This window comes from Vanellus vanellus (assembly GCF_965231255.1).
Source record: "Vanellus vanellus genome assembly, chromosome: 1".
Classification (NCBI taxonomy): domain Eukaryota; kingdom Metazoa; phylum Chordata; class Aves; order Charadriiformes; family Charadriidae; genus Vanellus; species Vanellus vanellus.
The window spans coordinates 90,071,904-90,092,868 of record NC_138905.1 but is presented as its reverse complement, the minus strand read 5'-3'; the positions used below and the strand labels follow the sequence as shown (position 1 = coordinate 90,092,868).

The 20,965-nt window shown below is 46.2% G+C and overlaps 1 protein-coding gene across 1 annotated transcript; it reads left to right on the top strand.

Moving 5' to 3' along the window:
* Positions 1–2,279: 2,279 nt before the first annotated feature.
* CTC1 (CST telomere replication complex component 1) lies at positions 2,280–19,637 on the top strand (the record flags this gene model as incomplete). Its single annotated transcript, XM_082485874.1, is given in 24 exon segments — positions 2,280–2,381; positions 2,385–2,536; positions 5,751–5,997; positions 6,917–7,113; positions 8,752–8,896; positions 9,219–9,521; positions 9,693–9,821; positions 10,155–10,381; positions 11,856–12,030; positions 12,111–12,311; positions 12,547–12,673; positions 12,875–12,989; positions 13,324–13,768; positions 14,043–14,132; positions 14,419–14,562; positions 14,844–14,914; positions 15,684–15,793; positions 16,132–16,297; positions 16,546–16,632; positions 16,717–16,876; positions 17,414–17,478; positions 17,742–17,904; positions 18,046–18,172; positions 19,190–19,637. Coding segments are annotated over 24 exon segments (3,909 nt in total). The 3' UTR covers positions 19,351–19,637.
* Between the last annotated feature and the right edge of the window lie 1,328 nt (positions 19,638–20,965).

The window sequence follows — 20,965 nt, the reverse complement described above, 5'->3', positions numbered from 1 at the left end:
GGGGAAAAAAAGGGGGTGGAAGGAGGCTCGGTGCAGTCTTAATGCTTCCCCCGGCAGCGTCTCGCCTGTCCGCTGCGCTTTTAACGTTGTTTCGCATGAAACTTGACCGTGTCGTCATAAGAAAAATCACTCTTTGCATCTTAACTGCCCTGTCGGCACCGAAATAAAGGTATTCATCAGCCAAAAACTAGCATACTTAAGGCTACAAATGGCCATCCTGAGCTTTTTAATTTGAAACACGCATTTTCTTGTATGCTCCAACAAACCAGCTGCATTGACAGTGCACATATAAGGATGAAGTGTATGTAATATTCTGCACGAGCTCTGCTTCATTTAACATGTGCTCTTAACTATAGTATTTAAAAAAAAAACCACCATATAATAAGGAATGAGTGGCTAATGACAAAGAACTCCCCTTTGTTGCCTGTTAAGACCTTGACCTCGTGTTGTTTCAGAACTATTTCCACTCTTGAGATAACAAGCTGTGTGTATTAGTCACCTGGTTAGCTGTTAGTTACTCCTTGCCTGCTAGCGGTGATAGGAATTGGCCATTTGTTACCGCAAGAGGCAGGTACTGCAAACGGGAGGGACTGTGAATGGAAATGGCTGCAGCTTGCATCTTCCAGCGATCACTTTATAGAATCGTAGAATCGTCTAGGTTCGAAGGGACCTTTAAGATCATCAAGTCCAACTGTTAACCTAGCACTGCCAAGTCCATCACTAAACCATGTGCCTAAGCACCATGTCTACCTGTCTTTTAAATACCTCCAGAGATGGGGATTCCACCACTTCCCCAGGCAGCCTGTTCCAGTGCTTGACAACCCTTTCAATGAAGACATTTTTCCTAATCTCCAATCTAAACGTCCCCTGGCATAACTCAAGGCCATTTCCTCTTGTCCTATCACTTGTTACTTGGGAGGAGAGACCGACCCCTACATCTCCACAGCCTCCTTTCAGATAGTTGTAGAGAGCTTTGTGACAGGGAATGCTGCTGCTCCCAGTTTTCTGCAATTATCTCTGTACTACAGCATTAAATTGAGCTACTAAGTGTTGTTTTGGAAGAATATGCCCATTTTGTGTCTGGAAGCACGTGTACAATTCACACTGTGCACTGCCTGAAATGCTGCGGACAAAGCCAAACACCTCCATGGACCATATCTACTCCAGAGTTGCTTATCTGCTGTAGGGACACCAGCAATGGCACATGCACAGGACAAAACAACAAGGGCCACGCAGCTACATATCTCTCTTCTGCGCTTCAGGCTTGGGACAGCTCTGACTTTCCAGCAGCAGGTTTCAGGAGGGAAGGAAACAGCAGAGTAACCCGTTACCAGGCTGCAGCCATCTCCAGGGATAGAGACAGGAAAGATTTACCAAGTTCTAATTCATTTCCTTGCCTCAAACGAGAATAATACAAAATTAGCCCCTAAAGGAAAAAACTCTCATGCACCGCTGAGTACATTCTGTGGAGGAGGAAATCACATTTTTAATGGATTGTTTCACATTCGTCACATACTGTCCTACGAGCGGATGCGACACGCCCTTCAATCTTCATGGAGCTTCAGCCTTCCAAAAAAAAAAAAAAAAAGAAAGAAAAAACATTTCTCTAGAACCGCACAAGTGTCAGAGAAATCCCCCACAGACCTCACAGACCTTCACGTTTGACTTTTCCCTCAGCTCGGCGCGGCAAGAGCGACCTCGCAGCCCCCCCGCACGTTTGACATTAAAGTAAATGTCAAACGAAACGGCGCACAACCACTGCCCGGGTTCCGCCGGGATCGGCAAGCCCCTTGCCTGCCTGCCTGCCTGCCTCCCTCCCTGCGGCCTGCCAGGCCTCCCGAGGCTCCGTGGCTATGTGCCACCACCAAGGGGACCCAGCCCAGCTCGCCACCCTCCCTGTCACACAGCTTCTCTGTCAGCGCCGTCGCTTGACCCCCCTCCCCGCCTGCAAAGCCCTCCCGGGGTCCCGTTTCTCGCCGGCCCACTAGCATGAGAGACGGCCCCGGTAGAACGGAACGGCTCTCGCCGCCGTTGAGGAGACTTTTTTACCTCAGGGGCGGCCGCGGCTCATCCCGCCCGCGCAACGCCGCGGGGCCGAAGCGCCGCGACCGCCCCCGCGCGCCGCTCCCGGCGATTGGCCGGAGGGGAGGGAGGGGGCGGAGACCGGGCGGGCTCGCTGCTCGGAGTAGGTGGTGGCGCTCCCGGCGGACCCCGCGCGTTTCCCGCGGCCGCGTCGCCATGGCAACGCCATGAGCTGGGCGGCCCGGCCTGGTGCCGTCATGGCGGAGCCCAGCGCGGCGGTGAGTGACCTGTGGTGGGGTGGGGGCGCTCCGGGCCCTCCCTGCCACACGGCGCTGAAGCCGCCTTTCTCTGCTTCTCCCTAGGAGCAGCGCTGGCTGCAGGCAGCTCAGGATTTCGCCCGCCGAGCGCTCCGGGCCCGCGAGGGGCCTGGCGGGCTGGAGACGCCGCAGCCGCTGGACGCGGTGCTGCGGTGCCTGCGGAGCGCGGGTGGCGGGGACCTGCCGCTCGGCTACAGGTGACCGCGGGGCGGAGAAGGGAGGAGAGAAGAGAAGGGGAGGGGATGAGGGGACCGGCGTGGAGGGGTCCCTCTGGGCCCGGTGCGCGCCGTCCTCCCTTGCGCATGCGCGACACGTTCCGGCGGAGACGCCTCCCTCCGAAGACCTCCCCCGCCCCGTTCCACCGTGCAGGGCCTGGCCGCAGCCACGGACCAGTGGAGCGGAGCTGGCCGGGTCCTGCCGGGAGCTTGGCACGGCGGCTGTGGCAGCAGCAGCAGCAGCATCTGCATCTGCCGCGAAATGAGCGCCGGTCGTTCATGTGCGATGCTTGCCCCGGATGCTGGGTGTGGGAGGGATGTTGTCGAAGACGGGTAACCGCATGCGTTTTCTTGGCTTCGATGCGCCCCCGATCGCTCTTGCGGTATGATTAAGCACCGTATCCGCTAGTCTGCGGTAGGTAGAATATGTAACCAAAGTAGTGCATCTCGCTCAGAGCGAGCTGCTGTACTGCATGGCGTTTGCACGGCAGCTTCCCAGCTGGATTCAGCTAGTCTGCTCAGGAGGCTGTTCCTGGGCACGGTCTCCAACACTGTTGGCCAGTTGAGGTCTGCCTCTGAGTGTGCACTCTCACAAAGGTAGAATCTAGGATACTGTGGTCCATATTTTAGTTGGTAAAAGGCTTTTGGGTGCTTATCATGCTGATTAACGAGAAGCTCAACATGAGCCGGCAATGTGCGATCGCAACCCAGAAGGCCAACTCTATCCTGGGCTGCATCAGGAGAATTGTGGCCAGCAGGTCAAAGGAGGTGATTCTGCCCCTCTACTCCACTCTCCTGAGACCCCACCTGGAATACTGCATCCCACTCTGGAGTCCCCAACATAAGAAGGACATGGACCTGCTGGAGCATGTCCAGAGGAGAGCCACGAGGATGATCCGAGGGCTGGAGCACGTCTCCTATGAGGAGAGGCTGAAAGAGTTGGGACTGTTCAGCCTGGAGAAGAGAAGGCTTCGGGGAGATCATATTGTGTCCTTCCAGTACCTAAAGGGGGCCTACAGGAGAGCTGGGGAAGGACTTTTTACTTGGGCATGTAGTGATAGGACGAGGGGGAATGGCTTTAAACTGGAAGAGGGCAGGTTCAGATTAAACATTAGAAAGAAGTTTTTCACTTTGAGGGTGGTAAGGCACTGGAACAGGTTGCCCAGAGAGGCTGTTGAGGCCCCATCCCTCGAGGTGTTTAAGGCCAGGCTGGATGTGACTGTGGGCAACCTGGTCTAGTGGGAGGTGTCCCTGCCTATGGCAGGGGAGTTGGAACTCGATGATATTCAAGGTCCTCTCCAACCTAAACCATTCTATGATTGTATAAAAACATGCTGAGAGAGATCCAGATTGGAAGGTTTGGCTTGTCTGGATCTATTTCTCACTTGCTCCAACTCATGGTGGGAGAATATCTATTAACACCCCTGGCACAGCTGAGTTTGGGACAAAGGTCGACAGGAATTGATTAGGGACTTGTGGCCTTTAATTCTGTACTAATAGTTTATAAATGTAGATGGTTGGTCTTTCACACCAGCAAAACCGATCTCATCTAAGCCATATTTTTTCTATAGACTGTATTTTATATTTAAACCAGTTTGGTTTATGTTCGGTAGAATTCATAGACAAGAGTTGACGGTAGTTGATATTTGTGTTGTATGAGGTCAATGGTCTGTTTGTGAGCAACATACTGCATCCACAGCTAACTATGAAGCTCTGGAGCACCAGAAGAGGGTCCATTTAGTCCTCTGTATGTGATAACCAGGATCCAGTGCACTGCTGTGGTTTTGTTTTCTCCCAAAAAGCAGTCAGCTCATGTGACAAAAACATGAGTAGCACTGTGTTCTTGTTGTAGATCATAGATAACAGTATTATTCCTGGTGCTGCTCTGTCTCTGAGAATGGAGCAGTTTGCTGATGTCCTTTTCAGCTAATCTTCTCCTGTTCGTATTCCTGCAGAATACATCACGTAGGTACCTGCATAAATTTTACTCTTCTGATTATTTTTTTTATATAAATACTATTTAACACTGATTCAGACCCATCACTCGTCTAGACTGGTTTCTGGCTTTGAACCTTTGATACCTGACTACTCAAGTGAAACTCTTCAAATTCACGCTCTGAATTTGATTATGTCTTGCTAGCGAGCAAGTAGATGTTGTGAATAGAGCTCCAGTTTCACAGCCTAAAATTGTCAGTGAACCTCACTGGAAACAAGTACCAAAATCAGTGGCTGGAGACCAGTTTGTATTTGCTCTTTCAGTGTTGATAGCATGGACAGAGGACTTTCATTAATTCTCTAGCATAGAGACCCAGGATGTAAACAACAATGATGAGTGCTGCCATGATAACATAAACACTGAAAAGGCTTAGAATCTACTGAGGATGCTGCCTTGTTCTCCCATATTCGGTTCCGTGGTCAGTCTGAGCATGATAGATGCTAAACTGTGGATGATTTCACATGTGGTTGGTTTGATGTTACATCTCCTTCTGCCCCCTCTGTGCAAAGCCAGGAGAGCACATGGAAAGATTAGGGCTAGCTTGGCTGTGTTCTTATAAGTGAAGGCCCGATCTAAGATTACTGGCTTGCAGTGTCTCAGCTTTGTATTGTGTAAGCTATTCACAGGATAGAATTTGTTCCAAAACTGACACCATCTTCATCTAGAAGTTGTTCAGCCTTGCTTTTACTGCAGTTCAGCACTTTTTAGCACTGGATGGTGGAATTAGTCTGTATTTACCTATGTTAGTTACGGATGCGTAAACTGCATTGAGCAGTTGTTGGGGTTTTCTCACAGTCTCCCATTCAAGCTAAAATGTCGGAGCTACTAACTGTCTTCCCTCTCACTTCCCCCAACATGTACTTGAAAACATGTTCCATTTTATCAGCTCTCAATTTTTATGTTGTTGTTTTTTTTTTTTTTTCCCCAAGTCGTCTGCATGCCTGCTCAGGTGACCATAGTAGCAAAGGGTGTCTGTTTTCAGAGAGGATGCTGAAGCAGAACATGTTGACTGAGCTGAGAGAGATCCTTGATAAATGCCAGTGAATGGGTTGATCCTTGCTATGTGGTATCATCAGACCACACCAATAGCTAAGGCTCTTCTGACTTAGCCAAGCTTTGTCCACTGCAGTGACCACTAATCACTGTAATTCCCAAACTTTGAAGACCAAGTTTTTTCTAAAATCTTGCTTTTCTTTCCAGTTTCATCTCCATCTCTGACCTACAGTGTCAGCAGTGCATGCCATGCTGCAGCCACCTGACTTGGAGCACTAATGAATTTAAAGAATGGTCTCATCAAGGACAAGGTGTTTTACCCATGCAGAGTGCTTTGCCAAGGGCTTATCTGATCTTGGTTGGCTATTTAACAGATGGAAGGCAAGAGGACAAAGAGAAGTTGGTCGATGGTTGCCTGTATGTGAAAGACAATACTGGGATAATTCCGTGTGAGGTATGTCCTCGGCCCAAGGGATTCTTGTTTATTCCCACTTCTGGAGTAGTGTCACAGACCACCAGGGGCTTCAGATGGTCTGCTGGAGTCTGTAGTGAGAGAAATAACACTTCTACGTAACAGGCAGGAAAACAGCAAGTTCAGATCCCGGGGAGAGGATAAAACATGTGAAATATGTCATTGCTAGAAGAACAAATACTGAATGTGCTGGCCTGGAAAATGAGACAGCTTAATGTACAGTTCTGTTAAATTTTCAACAGTATGAGGTGGCCTGGGAGGTCTGGAGGTCATAGTACTACCCTCTATTTGTTGAATTACAACTAGTGGAGCACAAGTAACTTTCTTGAGAGTTGTACTGGGTGTTCAGTGATGCATTGATAACATACTTTCAGGAAATAATAGCTTGTGTGACAGTGGTATTGAATTAAAATCCTTCTGAAGGTCATAGCAAGGGGAGTCTAGATAAGAGGTAACCCCTAGAGTGGTGAAGAAAGAGCACTGAGGTTGTGCTTTCCAAGGAAGTGAAGACTAGGAAGAGGTTATGTTGGTATGAACTTCTAACTGAAAACACAGGGGAAAAGAAAGCAGGTGAGAATTTTAGAAAAATAGTTTGAAAATAACTAAGTCTTGCAGTGAATTAATTATCACCTTGCCAGGAGGGTGTGACTATAAATCAGGAAATGCTAGCTGTAGGGCTTAGCAAATCTGTTCCAGACTTGCATCTGGAAGGACAGAATTTCTCCGTGCAAGATAGCAGGGTGGGCAGAAAACACTGTTCTCATTTAGTAATGAAGCCCAGCAGTAGAACAAGAGTTTGTGGTGTGCCTACAAGGGCAAATTAGTAATGAACACTTAAGTAATACTGAGAAAACATACTATAACTCATCTCAAGCTTTTATCTCTTTATCTTTTGTCTTAGCTCCTGCATTTTGAGCTTGAGTGGCTAGAGTCACTGTTCCTCTTCCCAAGCTGGTCATATATACCACAGACAGACAAGAGCGCAGCAGGGTACGTGGAAATCTTGGTGGATCCAGTGCCAGTAAATCTCCCAGAGGAAGTACCTGACAGCATTCCAGTCACCTACCCAGCATCAGCCGAGCCACTGCTTACCTCCAGGTAAACACCTAGTATGCTCAACTCCATCATAGCACTGTTGCTCTGGTTTGGCAGGTACCACGAAGAGCACTTGGCTTAGGAAGAGCCAAATTCTGTTTCTGCCACAGGTGGAAGCATAACAGTGAGTGGTGGAAGTAAAAGTTATACAGTAAAGCCACTTTTGATTAATCAGCTGTTTTCCAGGACTTTACTGGAAGTTTTTATTCTGTATTTTGACAAAATAAGACAAATTTTAATTATTTCTGGATGTATTTTGATACTACACAAAGGACATGAGAACAAAATGTTGATTCAGCTTACACTGAGCCTAAAATTCACTCTCTTGATTAACACAGTTTGGTTTTTTTTTGAACCTACAGTGAAACAAAAATTTTATTGAAAGTAATTCTAAATTCTAATATGAAATTAATATACACCACTGGTCAAGTTCTTATCAGATTGCTGAGATAAAGGTGCCAGTTAAATGTCTGCTGATAAGAGTAACTGTTGTCCTTGGTGGAAATAACACTTACAGTATGTGGAAAAAAATGTAGCCAATGGAATTGCAAATCTTACTAAGGTTGATAATTTCAGGTTGGACTAGATCATGTTTTATCCTCTTGAGTAGGGAGTTCTTGGAGTAATTTAATAACAATAACGTGACTAGTCAGGCTGCTTTAGTTTCTTTTTAGTTTTCTTTTGTTTTAATTGGGTTTGTCTGCTTGTGAGAAACTTACTTTAAGCTTCAGTGTTTGACTTAGCTCAACAGACCTTTCTAAACAAGAAAACTCTTTCCATATTTCAGTGTACACTCTCAGGCTTTTAGCATAAAGCTCCTCTGCTTTTCCCTGATATCTGACCAGTTTCTTCTTTAAAAAAGGTACCAATAAAGTGCTGGTACTAGTGTGTGTTGATGTCCTGGTATTTCTTTTAAAAAAAGTCATAAAGTTAGATAATTGTTTATATGTTTTAGAATCAAGAATGTGTTTGTTTAGAGTAAGTGGGATGGTTATATTCAAGTATAGTAGAAAATGACAAATGAAATTACAAACATTAGTTTGAATTTTGTTTTTTTTTTTTAATTTTTTGAAATGAAAGTTTGAAATGACAAATAGAAATGACTGAAGAAATGTCACCTCTCTCTCCTCTCATCTGCTTTCAGTTTTGCTGCTCTTTCACCCTGTGCCAAGTTTGTTAGGAAGACTCCATTGTTGCTTTCAGGCCTCTTATTTGTAGGCTTAGAGCTTCCACAGTGTCACATTCCATGGATCTACAAAGCCAAGTTCTGTTTTCTGCTGAAGAATTTCTTGTGACATTTTTTATTTTAACTTTTGACCTATAATTGGTTTCTTGTTTATGGTAAAGCTTTCTGTAATCTGACTGTTGTTATGGAACATGTGAATCTGTTCAACACAACCCCACTGTCTTCAAATAATAAGTGTTTTTAAAATGTCAAAGGGATTTAGTATATAAAATCTAAAGTAAGATTTTTGTATCAAATATTGTTTTGAAAACCTCTCTAAGAGATGGTCCATATTACCTTATTGGATCCTTTATTTCCAGAGAGTGCATGTTGTATATTTGTTTATTTTGCTTTTGAGATACTTTTGAGTTCTTCTTTCATCTCTGATTTCCTTTGCCACCTCAATTGTTCTCTAGGGTTCCATGTAAGAAAAGATCAAAGCTCGCTGTGGCAGGTGAATTGGCCAGACTCGGGCCTCTCCTTTGTATTCGCCAGAAGACATTCTTCTTTCTATTTCTGAAGTGCTTAACCTCAGCTGTTTGGGTCCCTGTGCTGGTGCAGGTAAGCTCTTGGAATTTATTATTCCTTTTGCTAATGATACTCTGTTTTTTGTTTGGGTGTTTTGTTTGGTGTTTTTTTAATTCCATGCAACCTACAATAGTCCTTGTATGTAAGAAGTCTAGTTCTGTGCCCTGCAGAAATACAGGCCTCCTCCCTCATGCAGTTAAAGTGTCCCTGAACATCTTGTGGGTTTCACCTTTTGCTAAGAGTTGTGAGGCAGTCCTCTTGAAGGAAAAGGTTTTTTGGTTGGGGTTATCGGGGTTGGGAAGAACCTTTTCCAGCACAGGAGATGCTGATGTCGCTTTTGGTTTCTCTGCTCTAGAAGCCCAACCAGCTGGCATGGCATCATATCCTCCAGTTGGGTCACAGGTACACAATAACAGGCCTGAGTACGTCCAGCCTGAAGAAATCTGGACAAAGGATGTTTGTCACTGGTGTTTCTTCCTGCCTTCTGCCCTACTGTGCAGAGCAGGCAAGGGAGCAGCCACTGGGCAGTTCTTGGCAAGGAGAATCCACTCAATCTTCTTCCCTTGAGACTGCTGAGCAGCTCAGTAATTCCTTGGAGCTGGGTGTTGAAGAGGAGAGGCCAGGATCAACCAAAGAGTCCAAGATCATCTCATATGTGGTAAGGATTCGTAGGATTAGCCTTCACCCACTCGTGCTTGAGGGTTTCAGCTGCTGGCCTGCAAGGTCTTACTTTCGTCATTAATTTATTTCCCTATTGCTCAGGCCTGTGTGTTTCTTATGTTCTGAGAGTCTCTACACTCCTGTAACTTTCTGTTTGCTTGCTATTTAGGGAACTGTCACCAAAGTACTCAATGTCCAAGCTGGTCTCTTTTTACTGGATAACAAAGTCTGCTTGTGCCTTGCTTACCAGCAGCTGTTGAACTCTGCACGTGGACTCCGACCAGGAGCATGCGTGGAGGTAAGTTGAGACTTAGGAGTCTCATAAAACATTCAGTGGAAAAGACTCAGGCCCTGGGGATGGCTTGCAAGTGGTGGGTCAAAAGAAGACTAGGGAACGTTGGAATTATTTCAGCAAGTATCTGGAACAAAATTGGGGATCTTACTGTCTAGGCTTGGTCATGAGAGTTGAAATGATTATTATCCGATTGCTCCCTAAGCAGCATCAGGTCCCTCAGGCACACTGGATTTATAGACAATCCAGTCGAGCAACAAAGGATTTAGGGTGGGGTGATGGCTTTCAGGAGTGGTGGTAGACTAGCCATCTCCTAAGTTGTATGTCTGTGTATCTCAGCTCATCGATGTCCACCTCCTGCAGAAGCCTCTGGTATCCTTCCCTTTCGTTGTACTTGGTGCTTGTCTGAGCAGCACTGTTGTGCTGAAGAGTTTTTCAAGGCTCAGCACCCCCTACCAGCCACCGGCCTCTTCAGGAAATCTCTACTTACAGCTGCTCTTCCGCTACAATCTTGGTATGCCACTCTACCTCTGGTTGGTGAGCCTCCTGGAGATGTTTGAGGAGAGGTGAGGACAGTTCTTCTGAAGTCAGGCTATGTGTAAATGTGCTTTGTATGCTACCTGGGCGTCTTCTAGACCAAGGGTTCACAAAATTACTGTGCTTGGTTACTAATAGCAGCAGCAATTGCTTCTGGTTTCCTGGCCTAAGTAAGCCATTTGTCTAGATTTCATATCATGTCCAGTTGCCTGTACCTTGCAGTTACTCTTACAAGAAAATCCTGTACGTTTTTCAAGTGCATGTGCAATAAGCCTACTGCTCTCGGGAAGCTGCAGCACTCTAGAGCGTGTGCTCATGTACTTCTGCCTAGGAAGTTGCGTCCTGAAATATGGAAGCACTGTAGGGGTGTGTGCCTGCCAATGTGGTTTGCGTAGCAATTCAAGGTGAGCACTGAGGCTGGAGCTGGAAGCTGCTGCTACAACCAGATTGCAACCAATATAAAGGCTCTTGTGTCCTGGCTGCTCACAGGAGCAGCAACAGCTGCCCCGCATTCATTTGAGAGCCTCTATTTTAGGAGATTTTCCCACACATGCTTATCTCTGGGTCTTCCAGGTGGCTTACTGCTCTCCCTGACGGCTGCGCTCTGTTTGCATGACAGATGTGGGCCAGTTTCTGGGTTTACTTCTGGGTTCTGTTAGTGAAAATATTTGGGTTTGTTCTGGAATAGTTATGGTTGATCACTATAACTGCTGCCTTGGACTTTAAAAACTAGAATTTATATATTTAATCTCAGCCAGTCAAGTAGCAGTTTATAGAATGCTCAGTCTTCCTGTGCTTTACTGGCACTGTGGAATTTTTACCATGCTTTCCAATAAAACAACTTCAGTTTTGCCCCCAGGAATGATGCTAACTGTAAGTTTCAGTTTTTATTAGGTTTTCCACTTCCTTTAAATGTGATTACTATGTCCTGCTACTGCTTGAAAGTTGTTTCAGTGGGTTAGTGCCTATCTCTTTTTGAGTTCACTTTCTGTTAAGTCTTGTTTTGACTGGCAGTGTGATCACTTCCAGGCATTCAAAAGCGGTGAGCTAGACTTCTGCAAGGAACACAACGCAAGGAAAATATTGGAACAAGAGCTGCCTGTGATTATTTCTGTCTTGTAATTTTTTTTCATCCTGTAAAAGAAAGCCAAGTATACCTAACATAAGTAATCATATCAAACTTAGCCAAAGTGCGTGGAGATCCATTTGTGTGACTTAGAGGGAGGTTATTTTTGGGTGGTTTTTTTTGTCCACTTGAGTTTCAAGATTTTGCCAGTCTGTCCGTTTATGTATATTTTCCAGTTGCTTGTCTGCTTGCCTGACATAAATCTGCATCACCCTTAAATGTGCCTTTTTTTTAATCACTTCATGTTCTTTTTGTGCTCTCCTTATTTCTTGTCCTACACAGTGCATTCACTCATAACAAGCAGAAAGAATCTGACTTACATGCAAAACTCGCTAAGAAATGAGGACTGTTAATGCTTCTGTCTTAATTTTTTTCAGGTTTTCTTGTTTCTTTGGGCGCAGTCGACTGTTGCTTAGCTCTAAGCACCGAAACCCTGGAGCTGCTGAGAAGTTCCTTGTCCCCCTTCTGCAAGCTATGGTGCCAGATAGAGAGAAAGCAAGAGATATTTATGATGAAATCCTAGCAAAAACACATCAGTGTCCCCTGCAGAAGGTGAGTAAATGCTCTGTGAGCTCTTTCCTGTTTGTCTGATGGGAAGAAATTCAGCTGGTTCATTCTTTCTTTTTTCTTAGTATTTGACCCTGACCCCACCATGCCAGGCCCTATCTCTGTCTGCAGTTTGCCGTGTGGCAGAACAGAAGAGCTGGGAAGGCTTCAGTCCATCACAGCTGCTTTCCCCCTTGGAGGCACAGCACATGGGCACCCAGGAACTGAATCGCAGGCTGGCTTGGTCCTACTGCACACTCTCAGCAGGAAGCTTCCAGCCCCGGCTGGTAAGTTGCCAGTTCCCTTTACCATATGTGCCTTGAGAGTTCCTGTTTCTCCCCATGCCTTCCAGCACCCTGTCTGGTCCATGCCTGTTCCTCCTGTTAGGGAATGATGCTGCTTTTCTCACCTGTGGTGTATTGAACACAGGCCGAATTCAGGCTGCTGCTATACACATTTTGATTTACGGCCTTCAAAGATGGGAAGCGTTTGATGCTTTTTGCAGCTTCCTTTCTGTTGCAGATACTACTGGGTGTGCTGAGAGTTTCCTCCAGGAGCAGTTCTCTCCAGCTGCAGGACAAGAGCAGCACGCTTCCCTGTGTGATATCCTATAAGGATGGTAGTCCCTTCGCCCATACAGCTCTCATAGGTATGTCCCACTAAGCTAAATTTGAGACTGCTGGGCTTTTGCTGTTCTGCCATGCAGCTCCAAAACAAGGAACAGGAGACTTGGTATGGAGATGCTGAACTGTCACTGCCTGGCCTCGTGACTGTAAAATGAGGAAATTGAGCTTGCTGATTTTGTATTCTGTTTTAATTAGCTCAGCTCCTTTCTCTGATGTGTTTGCAGGATCACTCTTACAGGTGGAAAACTACCAGATTATAGTAGAGAGGTTCCTTCAGACTGATTTTCCCTCCTGGAAGCAGCTGGCAAATCTGGAGCACGTGAGGGAGAAAAAAAACAGGCAAGTCCCTTTGTTCAGTGCTCAATTAATATAATCACTCTGCAGTTCCACAGCTATTTTGGGCTATGGTAAAGCTGCTTAGTATTTCAGTGCCAAAGCGACTGTCTTTTGCTATTTGCAGGAAAGGAGATCTTTATCAGCAACAAACCCACCATCTCCATTTTGTTCAGAATACACCCAGCCTGGTAGCTGCCCTTTACTTCACCTTTTCATGCTGCTTCTGCTGAGTACCTGCAGGGCACTCACCAGAAGTGCTTTTCCCCTGATAACTGCTTGCTTCAGATAGCCCCCTGACAGGACCAGGGAGTTTCACTGCTACCATTTGTCATTTCAGTGTCTATGTGCAGTTCTACTTTGAGGATGTTCAGGTTCTCCATGCTGCGGAAAGACAAATCCAGAAAGGTCTTAGGAGTGGAAACAGTTCCTCTTTGAGGAAGAAGGATGATGGCAGCTTAACATCTGAGCTGGAAGCCCCAGAGGCAAAAATGCTGAAATTGGAGGATCCCAAGCCAGATACTCACTGTCAGAAGGGCCAGAGCAGCACTAGAAGAACCAGCTGTGTATCTCACCTATTCTTGGTTACCCAGAAAGAGGGTCTTATGTTACGCAATTACCAACTAGCCAGAGAAGAAGGTGGAGAAGGACGGGACCTGCAGCGCAGTTTCCAAGCCACGGTGCTGTGGCTGGGCAGACCTCAGCTCTGGACCCACCCCGCAGAAACTGGGAATCTACCAGAGCTGGAAGACACCAGCTGTGATGGAGAAGGGGGCGTGACAGAAGTGAGTCAGGAGGCAGCTGTAAGGGGGTGGTTTGGTAAGGCTGGTAGGTGGCTCCTCAGGGAGCTTGTGTGATAATTAAGGATCTAGATTCCTAATCAATGAGAGAGTGATTTTTATCTTGGTTATCCTTCATGGTGTTAGCCTTACTTCTCAAGCAAGATGTCCTCTGCTGGGCTTGCTCTCTTTTTGCTGTGTTTTTCATTTTCTACCTTTTTCCTAACATTTGTCATCACCTTTCTCTCTCTCTCTCTCTCTCTCTCCCCTCCCCTGCCAGACACTACTGCTTTTCATGGGGAAGTCTCTACAATGGTTTCCGTTTCTGCATCTGGATGGACTGTATCGCTTCATTGTGCCCCGCTGCTCGGTAAGAGAGAGTGTCTTGCTGTTTCCTATTGGAGATGTTTTTACTGAACTGTGTGTGGGAGTTGGGGAGTCAGAGGGTGACTAAGCTCTTTTTGAATCTTGGAATTCCCATCCAACTTGCCAAGGAACTGCTTCAGTTCTGTGTTTGGTTAAAATTCTCAGAGCTCTGAGTTCAGTGGATTTTATTTTTCTTCAAACCATGGTTCTTCAGTGGCCCTTTTTTCCTATATATCGTTCATCTCCTTCCTTTAATAGTCCTATTTCTTGCCTTGTCACTCTTCTCTCAGGACTTGGAAGTGTTTGACAAGCTCTCTTTTCCACCTGTGCCAGCAAAGTTCCTGGGCGGGTCATCCTGCCCCTTGTGCCTGCCTGTCCAAGATACCTGGCACTTACAGCATGAGACATGGATCTCCTGTCTGAGTGAGCACCAGGTATGCAGTGCCTTATTGCTCTGGGCTTTCACAGGGGACTTGTAGATGTCTCAAGAACTAGCTCAGAAAATTATAAATACACAATGTCTTGTTGATGAGATCGTTCTTCTCTAAGCTCCAGCAGAAGCTGGGCTTCGCATTTTCCTGCCTCAGAACTAATCTGGGGAGGAAGCATCAGTTGCTTGATGTAGCTCTAAGCATGCAGGGCTTGTCTTTACTGCTCTGGCTGGGGATAGCCATAAACTACAATCCATCTGAGTCTGTGTCTCCCCCTCTTCTAGCTGGCAGCCAGGTCGGCGCTGAGAGGCATGAACCAGAGAATTTCCTCCATTCCAGAAGTACTTAGCAACAGGTATGTTGGTCTGCCCCAAATGAGATATGACCATGCTTCAGGGAGTACGTCCGCATTCGTCTTTATTTGAGACAATACTACATCAAACCGTGATGAATTATCCGGCCTAGGGATATGGTTTGGAAATCTTCCTATGTGCAAGTAGTCCAGACTGTCCCCATCCTGTTTACCAAAGTTAAAGGGATTGATTGCAGGTGACAAAACTGCAAAATGGTGTCCAGAAAAAGTTTGAGCTACTACTGCTGTGGACTAGGTTCCAAAGGTCTCTGCTAAACTCCTGTCAGAAGTGGAAAAGTGGAAACATGCAGCAGGGAAAATGAGACTGAATGTGTGAGGTTTTTTATTGGTTTTTGATTGTTTTAGGGTAGCTTGCTCAACAAATACTGGGGTTAGAAGCTTTTCTGTTCAAAGCATGTTTAATCTGGGGTGATATGTATGCACAATGAAATCTTCACCAGTGCCTTATGATAAACTGAGTTTTTCTTTGGTTAGCTTCTTTCTCTAATTAAGAAAAAAAAAAAAGGAGTTAAGGAGATAGGAAGGCTGCAATGCCTCTCTCCTTCTTCTTTACTGCTGAGCCCAGAGAAGCAAAAAGTGAGTTAAAGGGGCCTCTTGTCTCTGGGTGGGGTACACTGCAGCAAGCTGCCTTCAGTCCAGTAGCTCAGGTGCTCAAGGGCAGGTTCCCCCGAAACCGGCTTCAAGCAACAGCACTCCACCCTGTCCTTTGTGGCAATCTTGGAGTCAGGCCTTCTTCCTGGTCTGCTCTCAGTTTCACAGGTTCCCTTGTTTCTTTCTCTGGTGAGATAGTCGAGAGGACCTTGTGTGCCTCTCTCAAGAATGAGAAGCCACCTGTGACTCTCAGCCTTCAAAAGCAGAAAGGTAAGACTGTTGACAGCCTATAAGGTAACAACAGATTGATTCTTGCATCTTTGTGTTTCAGAGAGACAGTACACTTGGCTAACTGTGCTCCTGTATCTGAGAACAGTGGAAGTATGCCAGGATGTTGCATCCCATTGCTTGTCAGCGGGCTGGGAAGCTGTACACTGCATGTGTGTTGGGGATGGGAATGGGAATACTGTACCTGGAAAATGTGTGAGGTGGAACAGTGATAGCCTCATTGTGATGGGAGGCAAAACACCTCCAGCAGGTCCAGCTCAGTGACAGACTATGCAACCTGTGTGTCAGCTCACAGTGTCTATGGTTCTGTACCTCCTCAGGGAGTCTGCTAGCTGGTGATCACAGCGTGAAGCTCAGCGTCTCAGTTGCTCCAGGCTCCCCTGTTGTGGTGGACATTTACATTGCTGCCACCTATCTGCAGCATCTCTGGGGTTTGCTACCTGGGGCCAAGATCTTCTTCCAGAACTTGGAACGCAAAATCTCTAGGTACCCTTGTCTTTAGAGCTCTGGTCTGGTCCCCAGCTCTGACAGCTCTTACTGAAACCATCTCTAAATCTTTCCTCTTGCGGACTTTCCTCTCATCCTTTGCCCATGCCTTTGTGCCTTCCGATCCCTTGCTACAAATTATTTTCCTACAAATTATTTTCCTACCAAGGCAAATCCAGACATGCCAAGAAAACTGAGTGGTTTGGTTTCTCTGAGCTCTTTCTGACATCTAATCTTTCATATTGCAGATTTCATAATGTTTATTGCACCTACATTGCCTCCAGCTGTGTAAATGTCATATCTCTGCCAGCTTCTCACCTACCTTTTCCTTCAAGGTGAGTCCAGGTTCTCTTCCCACTTTACAGTGTTCCAAGACAGGTTCCCATGTTCCAAGCTTCTCACATTCCTATTTCTTCTAGTCCTGCAGGAGAAGCCTCATCCCCCTCGCTACAGTTTCTATCCAACTTGCAACCTCACCTGCAACACCTGCCCCAGGCACGGATTTTATGCCAGTTGTCCTGTGTACTGACTCTGTCCCTGCAATGGGTTTGCTCGCTTTGTAGCAGCATCTTCAAAGAGGTATTCAAGCTTCCACAGAGATAATTTGCAAGGAGCCTTGCAGGTTTTCTGCTCTGACACATCCTCTGCTACCACGTAGAGGAAGTAAGAATTCCTATCCCAATTCCAAAACCTTTTTCCAGTGTCTGAAAAGGAGTTGCTTATTAGAAAGGGACCAAAATAACAACTGATTAGAAGTGCCTACCTGCTATCAGGCAGTCTGACAGCTAGGACTGGGGATGAAGCAAGAATATTCGGGGGACAACCCTACTCTGTTAATGCTCTGCTTTTCCCATGTTCACTGCTGTTAGGGTTCAGCACCTTTGCAGCAGGTCATTTTTCTCCCCATAGACATAGCAGGTCATTTTTCTCCCCATAGACATAGCAGGTCATTTTTCCTCCCCATAGTGTCTTTTCCCAAGACACTCATTGGAAATGCAGTGAATTTCTTTAATCCTTTGCATACTTAATTAGGGGAGGGTTAAAAGAAGCAGTGGCCCTTCCCCTTCTCTCTCTTATGCCCACCTGTATGTAGCTGTAGCTTTACTCTTCCTTCAGGGGAGGTGCACCCGACACAGTCCACCATGTCCATCACACACAGGAGTGAGGCAAGCCAGTGCACGGTAAGCACTGTAGAGATTGGGTATGGAAACAGAAGGGTAGGAGGGAACAAATTACACCACAGAGGGGAGGGGAAAATCAGATCAAGGCTGGGAGGTGGACAGAATAGCAAGGACAGAAGTTAAAGTTGTCATGCCTTCCCAGATGCAAACAAACGTCCCTCTGTCTTCTCTGAGATCTGTTTGTCTGGGACAGGACCCTTGTGAGGGATGCAGATGTTGTCCTGATCTCCCTCTACATCTTAGTCTGCCTGCTGTGTCCATAGGGTGCTGGTGGAGGATGGGACGGGTGAAGCTATTGTGCTGTGCAGGAACCAGCACGTGGCGGCAATGCTGGGCCTGAGCCTCCTCGAGTGGGAAGCTCTGCAGAACTGTGTGCAGAGCAGAGGCGGAGTGTCCATTCAGCATGGGGAAGCTACTGGCACGGGGGTGAGTGGGTTAGTCTGGTAGCGATTGCAGCGTGCTGGGCTCGAGCCTCAGCTGGACTGGATTTCCCTTTGCCGAGGGTTTTCCAGCGGCTCCCTGCCTCCCTCTGCACATCCACTGGCAACACACCCCTTCTTTCCTCAGTGTGTGGAGGAACCTGAGGATTTCGTTGCTTGCTACCTAAGGAGCCTCTGCAGGAGTCCTCTCATCTGTCGCCCTGTCCTGCTGGATTTCAGCCTAGACAGGAAGCCCTCCAAGATCCTGCAGCCTGGTAAGCAGGAACTGTTGGCTTTTGTAATATTTGGTGTGGGAAGGAAGGGAGGAGCCGTCTCAGTAGGCTGGGGAAGGAGAGCCTTCACTGCCCACAAAGCAAGATCTTTGGAGGATTTCCATGGAATTGTGAATTCTGTAGTGTAGAGCTAAGATGTGTCTTAGCAGAACCAGGGTTACAAAAATACAGAATATTATAAAAGTCATATATACAACAATATACAACAATACTATACATTAATTTTTTTACTTTACATGGAGAATAAAAATAATATCAAATTGTCCTTGTAGTTGTGGTGAACAACTTGGAGCTTCTCCATTCAAATTTTGTATACTGTTTCAGGAAAATATATCAGCTAAACAACCAGGATAGTAATTGTTCTGAGGTGTCAGTAAGGGAGGAGGCGGGGGTGGGTTTTGATTTTAGACAGGACAGCAGGTAGAGTCAAGACTAGGCCTGAAACTCTTCACCATAGCCACAGAGTTTAAAGCACTGAAGAGTCTGGTATTCACGGGTGCTGATGTCTGAGCTCATGCTGCCACAAACTGTGCAGTTGCTGCGTGAAGGGGACATTCTTCTTAGCCGCTTGTGCTAACACTAACGCTGGAGTATGAGTCCAGGTGCTGCAGGGGTTGATTTGCTAGGCTCACCAGAGGATGCCCTGCTGTGGAGACATTGTCTTTTGGCTATCATGTGACGCTGTCTGTAAGGCCAGGTTGCTGATAGCGATAAAAGATATAAAGTTCAGTGCAGCAGCTATGTGAGTAGCACACAGTTCCCAGCATTTCACAGTGTAAAATGTCTGTTTCCTCCCAGTTGGAGGGATGCTTGCCAAATGCATTCATCTGCCTACATCCTGGATTCATTAATTGTACTGTCCTTTGAGGTTTAACAGATGCCAAGCAGCTGCTGAATGGCCTCCCCCTCCCCCCCAGCCCAGCCACTTCTATAGCTGTGTGCTAGAACAGTGCAGGAGCCTTGTACGGAGTTGTTACAGGTTGTATCTTTCCCCTACAGCTCCACTGAAGCTGAGAAATTTTCGGTGCGGTGAAGTGGAGTTTGTGTCGCAAGTGGGACCTCGGCCAAACCTGCTGTGCCTGAACGTGGAGGAAGTGGAACAAGGCGCCTTAAGCTATCTGAACAGCGAGAGGATTAGGAGAACATCTAGTCACTGCTGAGTGGGAGCTACTGCTTAACATCTCCCCAGGGGGAGAGGAACTATGGAAATACCTACTGGGATCGGGAGGGTTTTTTTAATCTCCTTTCCAGTGGGAGCACAGGGTGAGGGGTTCAATCAAGAAGCTGCTGTGACGTAGAATTCCTGAATGGTCATTCTGGACCATTGACACTAGCGATACTGGGCAATGTTTTGGAAGAGAGATGTTCAATACTTTGGGCCTAGGGCACACAATGTGTGTGTTTTATGTGGTAGTATCTACTAAATAAAGCTATTAAAATACAGTTTAAACAACACTGTATCTACTTCAGGTTTTACTTGCTATCTGGGGAATGAGGCAGAACTTAGATGCTTGATTATGAGCCAGATCCAGGCATTTTGCAGATCAGTCACTGTCTTCATGCAAAGCTGTACAGTTGCCACAAGGGATAGTCTTCTTAACCCAACTGAGATTATTAAAATGATGTATTTTAAGCATTCCCTTCCTCCGAGAAGAGAACGGAAACGAATAAGTTAGTTTGGATACTAAATCATGGTACTAAATCACAGGACTATACGAGCACTCTTTTGCAGCCTGAACAGTGGCCTGAACATTATGTGGGGCTGGTACTGAAGAAGGCAGTGAGCTGTGATACAAATTGACAACATGGTACAGGCTTGCCCATCCGTTCCCGATTAGGAAGGGGATGACTGCAATGGCACGTGCCAGTATCCATGGTGGCACAGCAGACTAACCAGTACAAGACATGGGAGATCACCATTTGAAAAGATTGCTCTCCCGTCCACTTGCAGTGATGACCAAGTGTTCTGCACTTGCTTTTGGCAAAATAACATCCAGATCCTTCTTCTTGTGCTATAGGTTAGTAAACTCCACACTCAATTATGTCCCTGCCTTATTCTGTGTGTAGTGCTGACTTGAACAGCTGCTCTGTTTTGGGGTTGGTCTGTTCAGTGCTTCCCCCCCTGGCCTTTCCCCTTAGTTTGAGCTTCATATTAACCTTCAGGGGGTGGGTTTATGTGTAAACTATCTTCCCTCTCGAGGCCTGCTGGCCGCTTCTAAGATCAAAGGATGAGTGGCACAAGACCTGACAGATGCCACCGTTCAACAATGTACTGAGACTCCATCCTAAAAGAGGTTGCCCAAACAGCTTAAAGCAAAGGTCTGCACAAGTTTTACTGTGACGGTCTTTTTTCTGTAGGTGCCATCTGGAAAATGGTGGAGAATTTGCTAAAACTTACTCCCCATCATCCCCAAAGAAAACAAACAAAAAAAAAAAACAAAACCCAAAAGTAAACTATCTCAGCCTGAGGAAAATGTTGACTGTAAGTGATGTAAGATGAAGAGATCAAAATCTGATTAAAAAGTGCAACTGAAAGTAGTCCTGTAATACGAATAATGTAGTAACAGACAGTGCCACAGAAATAGATAGGAAGTGCCAGATAACAGAGACTTATTTAAAAACAAAATAAGGCAAATTTGCCTGTATAGTTATATCTGTTTCATAACGCTGTTTACTTCTGAATTTGAACTTTCCAGTAGTGTCTTACTGGTCACGCTCTTTTCCTCCTCATTATTTATGTTAGTCTTCTGTCTGTGGCCACACTTAACTTCTCAC